The sequence below is a fragment of the Lucilia sericata genome, unplaced genomic scaffold (assembly GCF_015586225.1).
Source record: "Lucilia sericata isolate MDLA Ls3-8-SP2 unplaced genomic scaffold, ASM1558622v1 Contig000531F_arrow, whole genome shotgun sequence".
Classification (NCBI taxonomy): Eukaryota; Metazoa; Arthropoda; class Insecta; order Diptera; family Calliphoridae; genus Lucilia; species Lucilia sericata.
This window is the reverse complement of record NW_023994543.1, coordinates 64,472-79,686: the sequence shown is the minus strand read 5'-3', so window position 1 is coordinate 79,686 and position 15,215 is coordinate 64,472. Positions and strand designations below refer to the sequence as shown.

The 15,215-nt window shown below is 27.2% G+C and overlaps 1 protein-coding gene across 3 annotated transcripts in view; it reads right to left on the bottom strand.

Moving 5' to 3' along the window:
• Positions 1 to 2,032: 2,032 nt before the first annotated feature.
• The window catches only part of LOC119605901 (3-phosphoinositide-dependent protein kinase 1), a 49,154-nt gene continuing 35,971 nt past the window's right edge, over positions 2,033 to 15,215 (bottom strand). For all 3 annotated transcript variants that reach the window (XM_037959249.1, XM_037959247.1, XM_037959248.1), the window contains exons 4-6: positions 6,541 to 7,761; positions 6,187 to 6,461; positions 2,033 to 2,516 (exon numbers count right to left, since the gene is read on the bottom strand). In XM_037959249.1, the coding sequence (XP_037815177.1) occupies positions 2,193 to 2,516; positions 6,187 to 6,461; positions 6,541 to 7,761 (1,820 nt within the window). In that variant the 3' untranslated portion in view covers positions 2,033 to 2,192. The remainder of the gene's footprint in view (positions 2,517 to 6,186; positions 6,462 to 6,540; positions 7,762 to 15,215) is intronic.

The following is a 15,215-nucleotide window of genomic DNA, read 5'->3' as shown; positions in this document are numbered from 1 at the left end:
ACAATGATCGTTGCTACGTTTCTGTATGTTGTTATTGTAGTGACGGAGCGTAGAATCGAAAGGCAGCATATCGAAGTTTCTAAACGGAAACAAAATCTTTCGGAATTGAATTGCAGAACAGAGGAAGATTTCTTGTTCGATTAATTTTACTCGATTAAGTATGCAGTTGGTTTCTTAAGTAAGTGAGCCACATTTGTTATCTTTATACAACCGCTTGAGACTCGCTCTGACTTCTTTTATATTGCAGTTCTAGAACTAGTTGATTTGAAACAGATTCCAAATTCTTTCCAAACATCCTTTGTAAGTCAACAAATAAAACAGTTGGTTTTCTAACCAAACTTTTTTAAATCTCAAAATGTTCAAACCAAAAAACAAAATGAATTAAATAAATAAATCATAACAAAAAAGAAGTGTGTTTTGAATGTTTTTTTAAAAAAATATTTTATTTAATAAGGTTTTTTTTAAATGATTTTTTAGCTGATTTTTTTTTTTTAATTTAGAAAAAAAAAGTCTTAAGACCTTTTTAAATGACATACATGTAGTGTTTGTGTGTGTGTTTTTTTTTTTGTTTTGCGATAAATAACAATAGTTTTAAAGTTTTATACAATTTTTCTTTAATATAATAATAATAATTAATATTTCAAATTTAAATAAAGTCTTTTGTTTAAAGTAAACTTAAATAAAACTACTCAACCAAGAAAAATAATAAGAGAAAAAAAACATAAAAAATAAAAAAAAAATAAGATTTAAAAATAATTTAAAAAACAAAAGAAAATAATATTAAATAAATTCACTTAAATTCAGAAAAAAAACAGAGTGTGTTTGTTATTTAGTAAAAAAAAAACACAGCTGTTAATTAATATTAAAATGTTTTTTTTTTTTTATAAAAGTATAATTTTATGTTGAAATTTTTGAAATTTGACAAATTACCAAGATTGAGTAATTGTTATTATTTTCACATTTTTTTAATGTTTTTGCTTTGTGTAGTGGTTGTTATTGTTGGTATTGTTTTAAATTAAATTAATTATAAATTAAATAAATTAGTTTAATAAGTATATGTTTTATATAAGAGATAATTATAAATTAGTTTAAATTAATTATAATTAAATAGTATATGCATTGTTGTTGTTGTTTTTTTATATTTGTTTGTTTGCTGTTTTATGTTTTATATTTAAAGTTTTATAATTTATATTAATTAATTAAGTTAAAGTAGGTAAATTTTTTTACAATGTTTTTTTTTGAGAAAAAGAAAACTAAAAACAAAAAAGATTTTTTTTTTAACAGAACATGTTTTTAAATATTTGTTTTTTTCTCTCTTTTTGTTAATAACTACAATTGTCTTAGTTTAATAATGTATGTGGTAGTTTATTTTTTAAATATTTAATTATTATGCTAATAGTAGTAGTAGTAGTTGTTGTTGTAGATGTTGCTGTTGTTTGTTTAAATAACTAATGTATTTTATGTAAATTTCTTTCAATAGTTTTTAGTTTATTTTGTTTTTTTTTGCTAAATTTTCACTAAATTGCTTAAAATTTAGTTTAAATTTTTTATTATTATTATTAATTTTATTATTTAGTTTTACTTTCTCTAGCTTTTTATTTTTAATAATATTAAATTTAATTTCTGTTTAAATACTTCTAGATTTGTATAATATTATTATAAGTATAATTACTTGGTTTTTTATTTATTTAATATTTAAATTTATTAATTAATTTTATATTTCAATTGAGACTATCTAAACGTAAAGTAATAATAATAATAATATAATTTTTAGGTTTCTTATTATTATAATTAGTTTAATGTTTTTTTTTTATTATTATTATTACCAAACTTATAAATGTAGTAAAGTGTAAATAAATTATTTATTTTTTATGAATTATTCTAAATATTTTTTAGTTTTCTTTAAAGTAGTTTATTTTATTTTCATTTTTTTTGTGGTTTATTAATGATAATGATGATTTTGTGTTTTGAACTAAATTTGTTCTAAATAAAAATTTAAATTTAAATAATTTTTCTATATGGATTTTTAAGGGTTTTTGTGGTTTTTTGCTTTTTACTATTTTTTTTTTTTTTGCTAAATTTCTTTTACACTTTTTATGTTTTATTTGTTTGTTTGTTTCAACATCCATTGCTTATCGTTTTGCATTTTGTAAAAATGATTGGATTTCGCTCCTGTGTTCTTCATTATTTGCTTAATTTGAAGCCGTTTTTAACAGCGTTATGGGTTTGGCCAATAGCGAAGATGTTTTATGCGGCGTATTTGTTCTTGATGTTGATGATGTTGTTGAGGATGACGCGGATATGGCTGAGGAAGTTTTTGTTATTGAGGGAGAGCAGGATGTTTGAATTGCCGTTCTATTGGAGTTTGGTGTTTGTTGTTGGCCGGCTGTTACAGCCATATTTGATGTTGAGGTATTGATTTGTTCGCGATAGGTTAGGGTGTGCATTTTTTCAATAGCTGCCACCCATTCGAGACCAAAACCTTCGGGATCATCCAAATAATAGGTACGATTTGGCTAAAATTATAAAATGGAAAATGGGGTAAATTAAAAAAAGGTTGTCACGAAAAAAGAAATGAATAAAAAATAAACAATAATAGTCTATTGTCAATTCTATAGTGTAGTCTAAATCTAGTCTATAGTCTAGTCTATAGAGTTGTCTATAGTCTAGTCTATAGTCTAGTCTATAGTCTAGTCTATAGTCTAGTCTATAGTCTAGTCTATAGTCTAGTCTATAGTCTAGTCTATAGTCTAGTCTATAGTCTAGTCTATAGTCTAGTCTATAGTCTAGTCTATAGTCTAGTCTATAGTCTAGTCTATAGTCTAGTCTATAGTCTAGTCTATAGTCTAGTCTATAGTCTAGTCTATAGTCTAGTCTATAGTCTAGTCTATAGTCTAGTCTATAGTCTAGTCTATAGTCTAGTCTATAGTCTAGTCTATAGTCTAGTCTATAGTCTAGTCTATAGTCTAGTCTATAGTCTAGTCTATAGTCTAGTCTAGTCTAGTCTAGTCTATAGTCTAGTCTATAGTCTAGTCTATAGTCTAGTCTATAGTCTAGTCTATAGTCTAGTCTATAGTCTAGTCTATAGTCTAGTCTAGTCTATAGTCTAGTCTATAGTCTAGTCTATAGTCTAGTCTATAGTCTAGTCTATAGTCTAGTCTATAGTCTAGTCTATAGTCTAGTCTATAGTCTAGTCTATAGTCTAGTCTATAGTCTAGTCTATAGTCTAGTCTATAGTCTAGTCTATAGTCTAGTCTATAGTCTAGTCTATAGTCTAGTCTATAGTCTAGTCTATAGTCTAGTCTATAGTCTAGTCTATAGTCTAGTCTATAGTCTAGTCTAGTCTATAGTCTAGTCTATAGTCTAGTCTATAGTCTAGTCTATAGTCTAGTCTATAGTCTAGTCTATAGTCTAGTCTATAGTCTAGTCTATAGTCTAGTCTATAGTCTAGTCTATAGTCTAGTCTATAGTCTAGTCTATAGTCTAGTCTATAGTCTAGTCTATAGTCTAGTCTATAGTCTAGTCTATAGTCTAGTCTATAGTCTAGTCTATAGGCTAGTCTATAGGCTAGTCTATAGTCTAGTCTATAGTCTAGTCTATAGTCTAGTCTATAGTCTAGTCTATAGTCTAGTCTATAGTCTAGTCTATAGTCTAGTCTATAGTCTAGTCTATAGTGTAGTCTATAGTCTAGTCTATAGTCTAGTCTATAGTCTAGTCTATAGTCTAGTCTATAGTCTAGTCTATAGTCTAGTCTATAGTCTAGTCTATAGTCTAGTCTATAGTCTAGTCTATAGTCTAGTCTATACTCTAGTCTATAGTCTAGTCTATACTCTAGTCTATACTCTAGTCTATAGTCTAGTCTATGGTCTAGTATAGTCTATTGTTTAGTTCAAACTATAAACTATTCTTTATTCTCAACTACAGATTAAATATCGACCCTTCTTACAGCACAACATCTACCTATAGTCACAGTCTGGCTCTCTAACCTCTCAATAATTTGTTTCGTTTCGTCACAAGTTGTTTATTTAATTTGTATTTTTTCTTGATAAATTTTTATTGCAATTTGCAGTTTTATTTAAAATTCATGGCCATTGAAAAAAAAAAAAAAAAAATAAATGTGTTGCACGTGTAGTCTTGCAAACACACGAGTTCTAGAATAAAATAAACAATAAAACTCTATATAAACCTAGCAACAACAACTAATACAAATATTTTAATAATAATTTTACTATCAATAAACAAGCCACACAATAATGAGCAACAAACTTGCAGTTTGTTAAATAAATAAAAATAATGAAAAGAATAATAAATTAACAACAGATAATAAGTGCAAAAAAAAAGTAAAAACAAGAACACAAATTCCTTAAACATTTATTAATAAACTAATTTCACTTTCAGAGTAGAAAAAAGACAAAACTGGAATTAAAGGTTATAAAATAATTTTAACAGGTTCTAAAATTAGTTTCATATAATCTGCAGAGAATAGAAAACAAAAACTAAAAATAGAAAGTTGAAAAGGTAGGCAAACAAAAGATATATAAAAAAGAAGATAGAGAAGCAGTATATAAAGTTGTTAGAGATATGTCAACAAAAGCCTAGTTTAGGGTTTTCTATAAATAGTTAACTAAAGCCTAGTTTTGGGGTTTTACTAAAACTTTATGTTTAGCTTTTCAAAGACTTTGAAAACATATTGTTAAAACCTTAAACACAACTGAATACATTTTTTTCTTTTAACTGTTTAATCTTGTGGGTATTTTGCTGTTTGTTGTCTTTTTGTTTTTGGGTAGAGTTCACAAACACAATTGGCGACGTTTTGGTGGCGCGATAAGAAATCTTATAAATTTTTATTATAAAATGCAATTATTTCAACAGGCGCCTGCCGGTGCTTTATGCTGTTTAATTCTTATTTAATTTTATTTTTCGTATAATAAATAATAAAATCCCATAATAATTTGAAAAAAGGTGATGAAGGTTAAATGTTAAATTTAATACAGTACCTTTTATATTTAAGAGCGAATGAGAGAGGGAAAATATTAATAAATAATTGTAAATAAAAATGTCATTGATAAGATTATTTGCAATTATTATAGATGCAAGCCATGTAATGCAATTTATTTTGCATTTTTAGCGAATTTTTCAAAACAACCAAAAGTAGATTCTCTGTAGGCAACAGTAAAATCAAAAGATTGGAAACAATATTTAATCTTGATTAAATACCAGACTGTAGACAAGTATATAGCACAGTATATAATGGAAATTTTCATAAAAAAGCTTTCTAAAATTTTCTTCTTTTTTTTTCAACAACAAAAACTTTATTTCCTAAGACCCCTGCTAACGGTCATGCTTGTGTTCCCCTTATTTGTTATGAAAAAAACAAAACATTAAAAAATATTTTCCAATTAATAATTCATAAATCTAATTTTGTTATAATATTATTTTGTTTATCTTTCTTTTAACTATTTATAGAGAGAAATCAAATATTTTGTTTTGAAATTTTATTTCATGACCTTCATTTGCTTGTTTTTTTTTTTTATTATAAAATTAATAATTTAGTTAAGGTGCTAGTGGGGAAAGAGGGAATACTGTAACGCAAAAAAAACATGGTTTATTGAACTTTTATTTGCAAAACCACTATTTATTTGGTTATACTCACTCTTTCCCCCGCAACGAAACACACTTATTACTCATCAAATGAAGAAATGCTCCAATAGTAAAACTACAATCGTAAAAAAAAAAACAAATACTTCCGTAGTTTTCCAAAATTAATAAACATAAACTAAAAGAACTAGAAGAAGAATTAAATAAAAACAAAATAGCATACACGTGCTCTCATAAAAATCGCACAACTATCAATAAAAACTATAACTCGTGTAAACTAACTTTCACCCACCACCCTGCTGTTTTTCCTAGCAATTCAAAAACACACGCCATTTAGCTAAAACTTGCCTACCATTTACTTGCCTCCCCTCCTATAGCACACTCTAGGCTTTTTCTGTTTTACCCTGACCATTGGTTTGATGACGACAAACATTGTATTGTATTACCAAATATGACGTAAGTTTGCGTGTTTTTTTTTCTTCTTGTAGGGAAATCTTAACAATAATAAACTAAAGTCCTTTGTGTATTTGAAAAATAAGCTTTAGAAATTTAATTTAATTAAATTGATTTCATTTCAAGAGAACTTACCGTATGAACAAAAAAGATTTTGAAATTTTTGGCTTCAGCTCTTAGTTCAGGGCTCCAGGGTATTTCACCCTTTTTAACCATTTGCACAGGATCAATATAAATCAAACGGGGACCAGTGGTTAGCAAAAACATGCGTCGGCGTGCGAATAAGCCTTTGCGTTTGTTAATGAAACCCTTTTTCAAAATGACCTCACCCTCGGCAAAGGGATGCCATTTATCTGTTTTTTGCAATTCCAAACGTTTATGCTTTTCGGCATCCGTTAAATCAAAACTATCTGCAAAGTGAAAAATAACAGAAAGCAGAAAAACCTATTAGTAACTTAAGAAAAATATAAATTTATGAAAAAAACTTACTCTTGGCAGATTTTTGTGTGCTATTAGATGAATTGGAGGAACAGGAGTTGGATGATCTTGTTACCGTTTTGGGGGTTTTATTGTTTACAGTCTTTTTCTTATCGCTAACATCATCATCACTGATACAACCCAATTCCATGCCCAATAGGCGGGTCATTTGTTTTTCATCTAAACCGGGTTCTAAATTTTCACAGATTTTAAACTCTTCCTCTTCTTTAATAAGATCAGGCAAAAAGGGTGATATGGGGGGAGGTGTTTGCTGTCTTACGGCATCAAAATCTATATTCTTAAAGAAGGGATGAGAACGTATGCTTTCATAGCGTCCACTAAAGTCTTGGGCACCCAATCTTTCGGCTGGATTAAGTTTTAATAATTTCTTGACTAGATCCTCGGCATCTTTATCGAAACCCTGGGGAAAATCTAAATTACAGGCTATTATCTCTTTGAAGATGACATAATCATTGGCTCCACGGAAGGGCGGTAGGCCGGACATCATTTGATAGATAATACAACCCAAAGCCCACAGATCAGCTGAGGGGGTAATAGGAGAATTTTGCAAAACTTCGGGGGAAACATATTGGGCAGTGCCCACAAAACTGCCACGTCTCTTGCGATGATAACGTGGCTGTTGTCTTCTGGCACGCGGTGAATCCACTTCATCACCACCACTACCCGTATCATTTGAGGAGTTTGAAGAATCATTATCCTCATCATCTTGACTATCCAAAACATCATCATAATCGCTATTAACCAAACCACCACCAATACTACCGCCCGATTGGCTGCGAGACTTTTTCGATAAATCTATACCACCGGCCAATAAAAAGGCATTTGCCTGTTGTCTTTCTTCTGCCGTTAAGATTTTCACCGAACCAAAGTCCGCTATCAGGGTATGCATATCTTCATCTAGTAATATATTTTCCGGTTTCAAATCACGATGCACAATATTGCGTCGATGCATTTGTTCGCAGGCTAATACTAATTCGGCAGCATAGTGGCGTGTTGAGTCAACATCAAAGGAACCAACTTTATTAATATACGGCAATAGATCACCATTTTTGGCATAGGTCATAACAAAATACAAAGAACGTGCATCTTGGAAGGTGCAAGAGAGATTAACAAAGCCGGGTACATTTGTCATCATATGCATGACTTCACGTTCACGGCGTATATACTCCTGTTTGTGTTCGCGTAAAATTTGGCGTTTTTCACAGACTTTAACTGCAAAGAGATGGAAAAAGAAGAAATTTTTTAATAAGTTTGCTTTATATTTAAATATTTTGTCAATATATTTAATTAATTATTTAAATTTTAATTTTATTCGTTTAAGCAAAAGTGTGCCTTAAGGCAAACATATTTTCTGCTTAAATAGCAATAATTTATTTTGCTATTTTTAGCAGCAACAAGTGTAATTAAAAACCTTTTTGGTTTTTGACGTTATTGCTTAAGTTCAATAATATATTTGTTTACTTTTACAAAAAAGCTTTTGTTTTTGTAAAACAAATGTCTGCAAAAATACAAAAATAAAAACAAAACAAACAAATAAAAAATGTATGTGTACATATGTATGTATGTTCAATATAAATTTTTCCATTTGTTGAAGATTTCTATTAAAAAAAAAAAAAACAGTTCAAGGTTATGTTTATATAATATTTATTAACAAAATAAAAACAAAAATTAAACAGTTTAACAACCTTTTTTTTACTTTTTTAAAAAATATAAATATAAATAATAGAAGCTAAAAATAAATTAATTTTTTAAGGCCTAACTTAGCAGTAGAATAATATAAACAATAATTTAGATAAAGTATTTATTTTTAAGAAAATACAAAATTAGACAAAAAGAAAGACTATAAATAACATTTAAATGTTAGAGTCATATTTAGTAGAAACCCCTACACATAGAGAAACAGAGAACTGTATTAAAGATTAATGGCTTAATAAAAAATTTTGAAGTATTATTAAACTTTTTTACAAAATTGGACAGAAAAAAGTTTTAATTAACAGAAAATTTAACGGGTTTATTTAGGATAATTTGCAAAAACAAAAAACTAACATTAAAGGGTTTGTTTAAAAATAAAACCGATAACAAAACTAAAGCTAAATTTTTAAGAACTGTTTTTGTTAGACTTTAAAGCGTCTTATTTATTATAATTTTGTTTTCCTAAAAACAACCAGTTTTACTAATTAAAAATTCCTAAAATTCTAACACTTCCCCTTTACTTTTTGTGTAGACTAGACATTAAAGAGCCAATACTTTTAAAAGTATTTTAAAGATATTTTTCATAATTATTTATGTGTTTTGTTTTTATTAATAAGTTTACATTGTTTGTTTTATTATATTTCATAGAAAAGTTCATTGAACTTTAACAAAAAAATTATTTGCTTTAAAGTATTTTTAGTTTTGAAATAATTATGTTTTAATGGTAAATATGTCAAGAGTATATTAAACAGATTATTATTAAGAAATAAAAAAACAATTGTAAACTAATTAACAAAAAATTAAAAAAAACTAAAATTAAGTCTTTAAAATACAGTTTTATCTAAAATTTTTTAAGTTTTAAGTAATTTTGTTACAAATCTTTAAAAACTTTAAAATTTTTCATAGTTATCTTTTTATTTGTTTACTTAAATTTGTTTTCCAAATATTTGTTTATTAGTTTTTTTTTTAATCTTTGCAAAAAAAACCAATTAATATTAATATTTTTGCCAATCAACAAAACTGTTGCTATGTAGTTATTTCAAAAATAAACTATTTTTTAACAAAAATTGTTTTTGATTTCGCAAAAATAAAAAAACTTAACTAAACCAGAACATATAAACAACTATAAAAATTTAAAAAAAAAACACCCCAAAAATATTTACTTACTATCGCAAAAAAAAATATAAAAATAACATAAAAAATGCAAAAACAAATAGCACTTGACAATATTTTGTGATAATTTTTTTCGCTATTAACAAAACAACAGAAATAATATAAAAAAGGCTTAAACGAATTACAGAGGCACCCTAAAATATGCAAGTTATTGCAAAAATGAAACAGTCTAAAAATATACTACACTTTACGACAAATTTAGATTTAAACCTAGCAAAGACACATTATTACATATGTATATGTCTGTCAAGAAACATAATTTATAACCTATTTTTCAAAATTATTAAGCCTCAAAATAGGCTTTATAAAATAAACACTTAAGCAAACCGAAAGTCATGAAAGGAAAGACCCAGTAATTGAGACAGTAAAGTAACTATAGCATTACTTAAGTCAATTTTCAAATTCATTTAAGTTAATTTGTTTACTACAGAAATGTTTAAAAAATTAAATTAATTGGCTAAACTACTTACAATAAACAAACAACTTAATAAAAAACAAACACAAACTTGATGTTACAATTTTCCTTATAAATCCAATAGTTGTTGTTTTTTGCTATTATTGTTTTTCATTTTTACAGTGGTTGTTGTTTCTTTTGAAACCAACGGCCTTGTGTATTATATATAGTAAAATAAAACAATATAGCAACAATAACAACTGGTAATTGTTTAGAGTTGCTGTAGGTTAACTCTCGCATACACTCACAAATTAATTGTTAGTTTTTCTAACTTGGCTTAGAAAAAAAAACAACAAATTTAAAGTTTTTTTTTTCAGATCTAAAGGTGCTTAGGAATGTCACTCGACTACATTTGCTAGTTTAGGCTATTGTTTTTGGTTATTTATATAAAACCCCCCTTTCCTAACCCCACTCCTAGCCTAAAAACATATTTCCTTTCCCATTTTTATAATCTTGTATTTTTCTCTCACGCTCTTTATATTTTAAGCTGCTGTTTTTTACTAACATAATGCTATGATGCTGCTGCTGCCTGTTTGTTTTCTTTATGTTGTTGTTTTGTTTTGATTATGGCTGCAGAAATATATCATCAACCCACCATATTACAGTGTCTGTCAAAAGGTAAGTGAGACAAAAATATTAGTTGTTTTCTTTTTATTAAGTGTGTGTGTGTGTGTGTGTGTGAAGAGTATGACTACATAGTGCAGTTTTTTTTAACATTTCATGTTATTTTTGTTTTATGTTGTTGATTTTTGCCGTTGTTTTTCAATTTATGTTTTGTTTACATTTTTTGTTGCAGGTTAAGACAGTGATGCCCATATTTATTTTACGAGAAGGAAAAATAATAAAATCGGATTAGATAATATATGGAAAACACAAAAATCAAAGCAGAGAATGGAAAACACATTAAATAATTTAAAAATTCTTATAAATAAGAAAATTTTAACAAATTTACAAACATTTAATTGTATTCTGCATCCAACGTCTTAAAATATTTTTTGGCCTCACTGTTTTCGTATGTGTTGCATGTGTTTCATGGCTATTTTTCGCTGGTTGGTTGGTTTTGTGCCTGGCTAAACAATAAATTATAATTTATTTTTGTTTTATAGTTGTTGTGTAGTCTTTTTTTCTAGGATTTTCTTATTTTTTCTTATTAGTTTTACTCTCTATTCAATTGTCCGTCTGTCTGGAGCCTGGTTGGTGTCGTCTTGTTTTATTTTCTTTTTAGCTCAATGACTTGTTTGGTATGCAATTGTGTAGGAATGTTAGTTATTATTTTGCAGCACACAACACAACAGCCAGTAAGCATCATTGAATTGTATAAAAATGTAAAAATAAATAAATTTTATTGTATACAACAATCTACCATCATCATTATCATGATGATGATCATCATCACCCAACAACAGCAGCCAGCCACCACAAACATGCAACACATACTACAAAAACCCACAACAAGCTGCTGGCTAGCATTAGAATAGCTGCGACGACTTGCAATCTTGAACATTTTCTTGCTTTTTAGTGTGTTGTTGAAAGAAAATAAAAATTATAATGATGATGATTCTTTGGGTTGTAATGCATAAAAAAAGCTACACAACACCGAAGAAAATCTTGCAAACTAAAAAAAGCGGCTTAAATAAACTTGTTTAACTGCATTCTTAAGCGATTTATGGTGGTTTTTATTTTTACACAACAAACTACCAACTAAACTGCAGCAAAAATCACAATATCAACGGCCAAGAAATTGTTTTAAGAATGTTTGAAATTATATAAAAATTAAGCGCGAAAATATAATTATTAAAATTATTGACATTTTAAAATAAACACAAGGAATAGTAGAACAAATAAAACTACATAATTGTGGAAATTTCTTAATATGTATAAAAGAATATCTAACTTTCAGCAATTATTTAACAAAAATGTAAAAGAAAATATAGTTTTCTTCAATTTAATAATAAAAATAATGTTAACTTTAAATTGTACATAGTTTTCTATACAATTTAAGAGAATTTTTAATATATTTTGGCATATTTTAGTTGGTTCTAGTTGGCAACACTAGTGAAAAAGTAATATACATACAAGGCGGCATTTTTAACGGTAAAGCACTATTTCAGTAGTGTTGCCAGATTTCTTATTCAGTTGTATTTCAAATGATGCTAATATTAATAAAATAAAAAATCGCTTAAAATCATTTAATGTCTTTCTCTGTTTTGGGAACCAAATTTCTTTAAACCCTTAAATTAATAACTGCTCAAAATCAACAAGTTATAAAAGAGTTCAATGATTTCTATTTAAAATATCAATTAATATATACTTTTTTGTGCAAACTAATGCCTTAATTCTCTTTTTGCAAAATGACCAACAAACATCGTTAAACGTGTCGTCATAATGAAAGGTTCAAGAACCCTATTATTTTCATTTTTGCAATATGCACTTAAATTATTTGCTGTTGTTATATTTTCTTGGTTTTGTTTTGCTTTGTCTGTCCTTTTTTTCTCGGTTGGCTTGTCTGCCTGACTGCCGTCGTCGTTTGGTTGGTTTATTTAACTGTCTGTCTGTCTGGCTGCTCCCCTGTATTTTATTATGTATGAGAACTTTTCTTAATAGGGTGTATAGAGGATGGATTTTTTTCGACAAAAAAGGTTTTTGAACTTGACACAAACCTAAACAAAATAAAAATGGACACAAAAAACAAAACAAAAAACTATAAACTAAATCAGAGATATTTGCAAAAAAAAAAAACATGTTGTAGCAACCACTTTGCTTAAAAAAAGAAGCTTTATAACAAGAATTTATACTTTATATGAGAATTTTTTAAATTGTCTAAAAAACCTGATAGATTTATTTGCCATTGTAAACACAGAAAACGAGTTAAACAAAGAATTAAGAGCAAAAACTGCAAACAAAACAAGTTGCAATTTTACGCGCCAAAAACTTGAAAATGAGGCTTTAAGAAAAGATTTTGAAAAAAAGTTAAAGGGGGATTTTCAAAACATAGCAAGGACACAAACCTTTAAACATAATTTAATTAAAACTAATGGAAAATTTTATATTAACACTACATTTAATATAAGTTTTATCTAAAGGTTTTTATTGCAATTGTATAAAATTTATAGACAACCAACGCATTGTCTTGATATTTTAATTTAAAACCGATAATGTCTTGATAGTAGCGCAAAATTTTGATTTTAATTTATTGCAATTTTGGGGCCAGTTTTTTTGTTTGTTTTAAATGTCTTTTAAAACCACGTTGGTGTTTAGTTTTTTTAATAACAATTTTATTTTATATTTATTTAGTTAATAAATTCTTTCAAATTTGACATTTCCAAACAAACGCCTTTTTAAAAACTAAAACTAGTGGCAGGCAAAATAAAAAGATTATAAATATAATATATTGACTGCAACATGTAAACAAGGAAACCTTGAAAATATTGTAATACAAAAAAAATCCTCCTATAAATACACTGACTTGCATTATCACATTAATCATGATATGCAGAGTAATAAAAATGGCAAAAACCCAGACACAAATATGGCGCAGTCAGTGTGTGTAGGCTTTTAAAGAAATGTACATAAAAAGGCTCCAAAAATGAAAACCTACGCTCGCTCTTCTACTCACTTTACAATAAGGACATTTGCAATTAAATTTGTTGTATTATAACTGCTAAATGGTGGTAGCTTGGCGTCGCCTTAAAACACTATAACTACCACAATTTATATTTATCATACAATAATTTTTGTTGGCTGAAAATTCTTCTTTAGTCAGCAAAAATTACAAATGTTTATTTGTATGTTTTATATTTGTTTATATAGTATGTAAAATAAAAACAAAAAAATTTGAATGTTTTACACGCGATACTTTATTATATTATTACAGCGAGAAAACAACAAAAATTACAATAATAGCTTTGGTATGTATTGTTGTCTGTTAAAAACAAGAAGGAAATTTCCCTATAGTCTTATTAGGTTTTTTTTTTGTTAAACTATTAACCCTTTTAGAGTCTGACTTGTGTTCATTAAAATAGCGATTGGTTTGAAATACTTAAACTCTGTTAATAAAGAAAAAATACTGTGGCATCTCTAAAAGAAGCTAGTATTTATAACAGTGCTGCGATGGCCTAAAATCGCGTAAATTTAGCGAGTTTAATTGCATACGAAATATTTAACATTTTGGACTTGCCAATTCTTATGAAGGAGCTTCTTACGGAGCACTAATTAAAAGCAAGTTTCCAATTTGAAAGCATTTAAATTGTGTTTATTTAACTTTTTATTTTCTTTATATTTTGCCTATTAAAGGGTTAATTTTTCTATTAAATTGTTCTTCTTTTTTGTCATAAAAGGCGCCTAAAATACTACACGCAATAGCAGATAAATGACATTTTTTGGGCGGCTTTAATTTCAGCGAAATAATAATAAAAAACAACAAAATAGTGATAAAATTTTATTACTACCCAAAAAGGAAAATAATTAATACAAACAAAAAATGCTTATTTGAATTTTTACAAAAAAAAAAACGAAACACAAGTAGTGTTCATAAAAAACCAAATCATACTCGTATTTTTCCTCACACAACACCCCCTTAACTTCATAAAAATTCAAAACTACTGAAAATTGTTTTTGGGTTAAAAGGAGTGTCTGGCTAACACAGATGTTTTAAATCATCAAAATTCTCTATAGAGTTACTCGATAAAGGCACGTGTGTTTTCAAAAGACTTCTACAAACAACAAGTAAAATAATAATAGGTTTCTGTTGGAGAGGGAATGAAAGAAGAAAGTCTTAAAAAAATCCTTAAGAAAAAACATCTGTCATTTCTTAATAAGGTTTAATAAACCTTTATGTTTGTATTTAGGTAACCTCTCTTTAACCAGGTGCATTTTAAAAATCAACAACACAATAATGACTGAAAAAAGGACATTTAACTTTTGAAAACTATCGAAAAAAAAAAGGAAGTCACGCACAGTTCATTACAATACTTTTGTTTTCGTCAGACTTTGTTTTCTTAAACTGCCCTCTTATAGTTTAAAGTTGAATGACTTAAATATGTTGTTTTTTAGGGATTTTTTTTTGGCAAATATTATATTACCCCTGAAAACAGACTAAATTATTTTAAAAACGTCTTTATTTTTTATTAAAAACAAAACAAGTGACAGATGTTTTTATATTTTAGATTTTTGCCATAAAGGACAATGACCAGGAAAATTTTTAGCTGTAAATTAGCAGCTGTTTAATAATTGAATTAGTAATTAAGGTTTAAACTAAACTCTAGGAACTACTAATTAAAAGTTGTTAATTTAATTTTTTGTTAAAATAAATCTTATAAAAATATTGTTAATAACTTTTTGCAATATA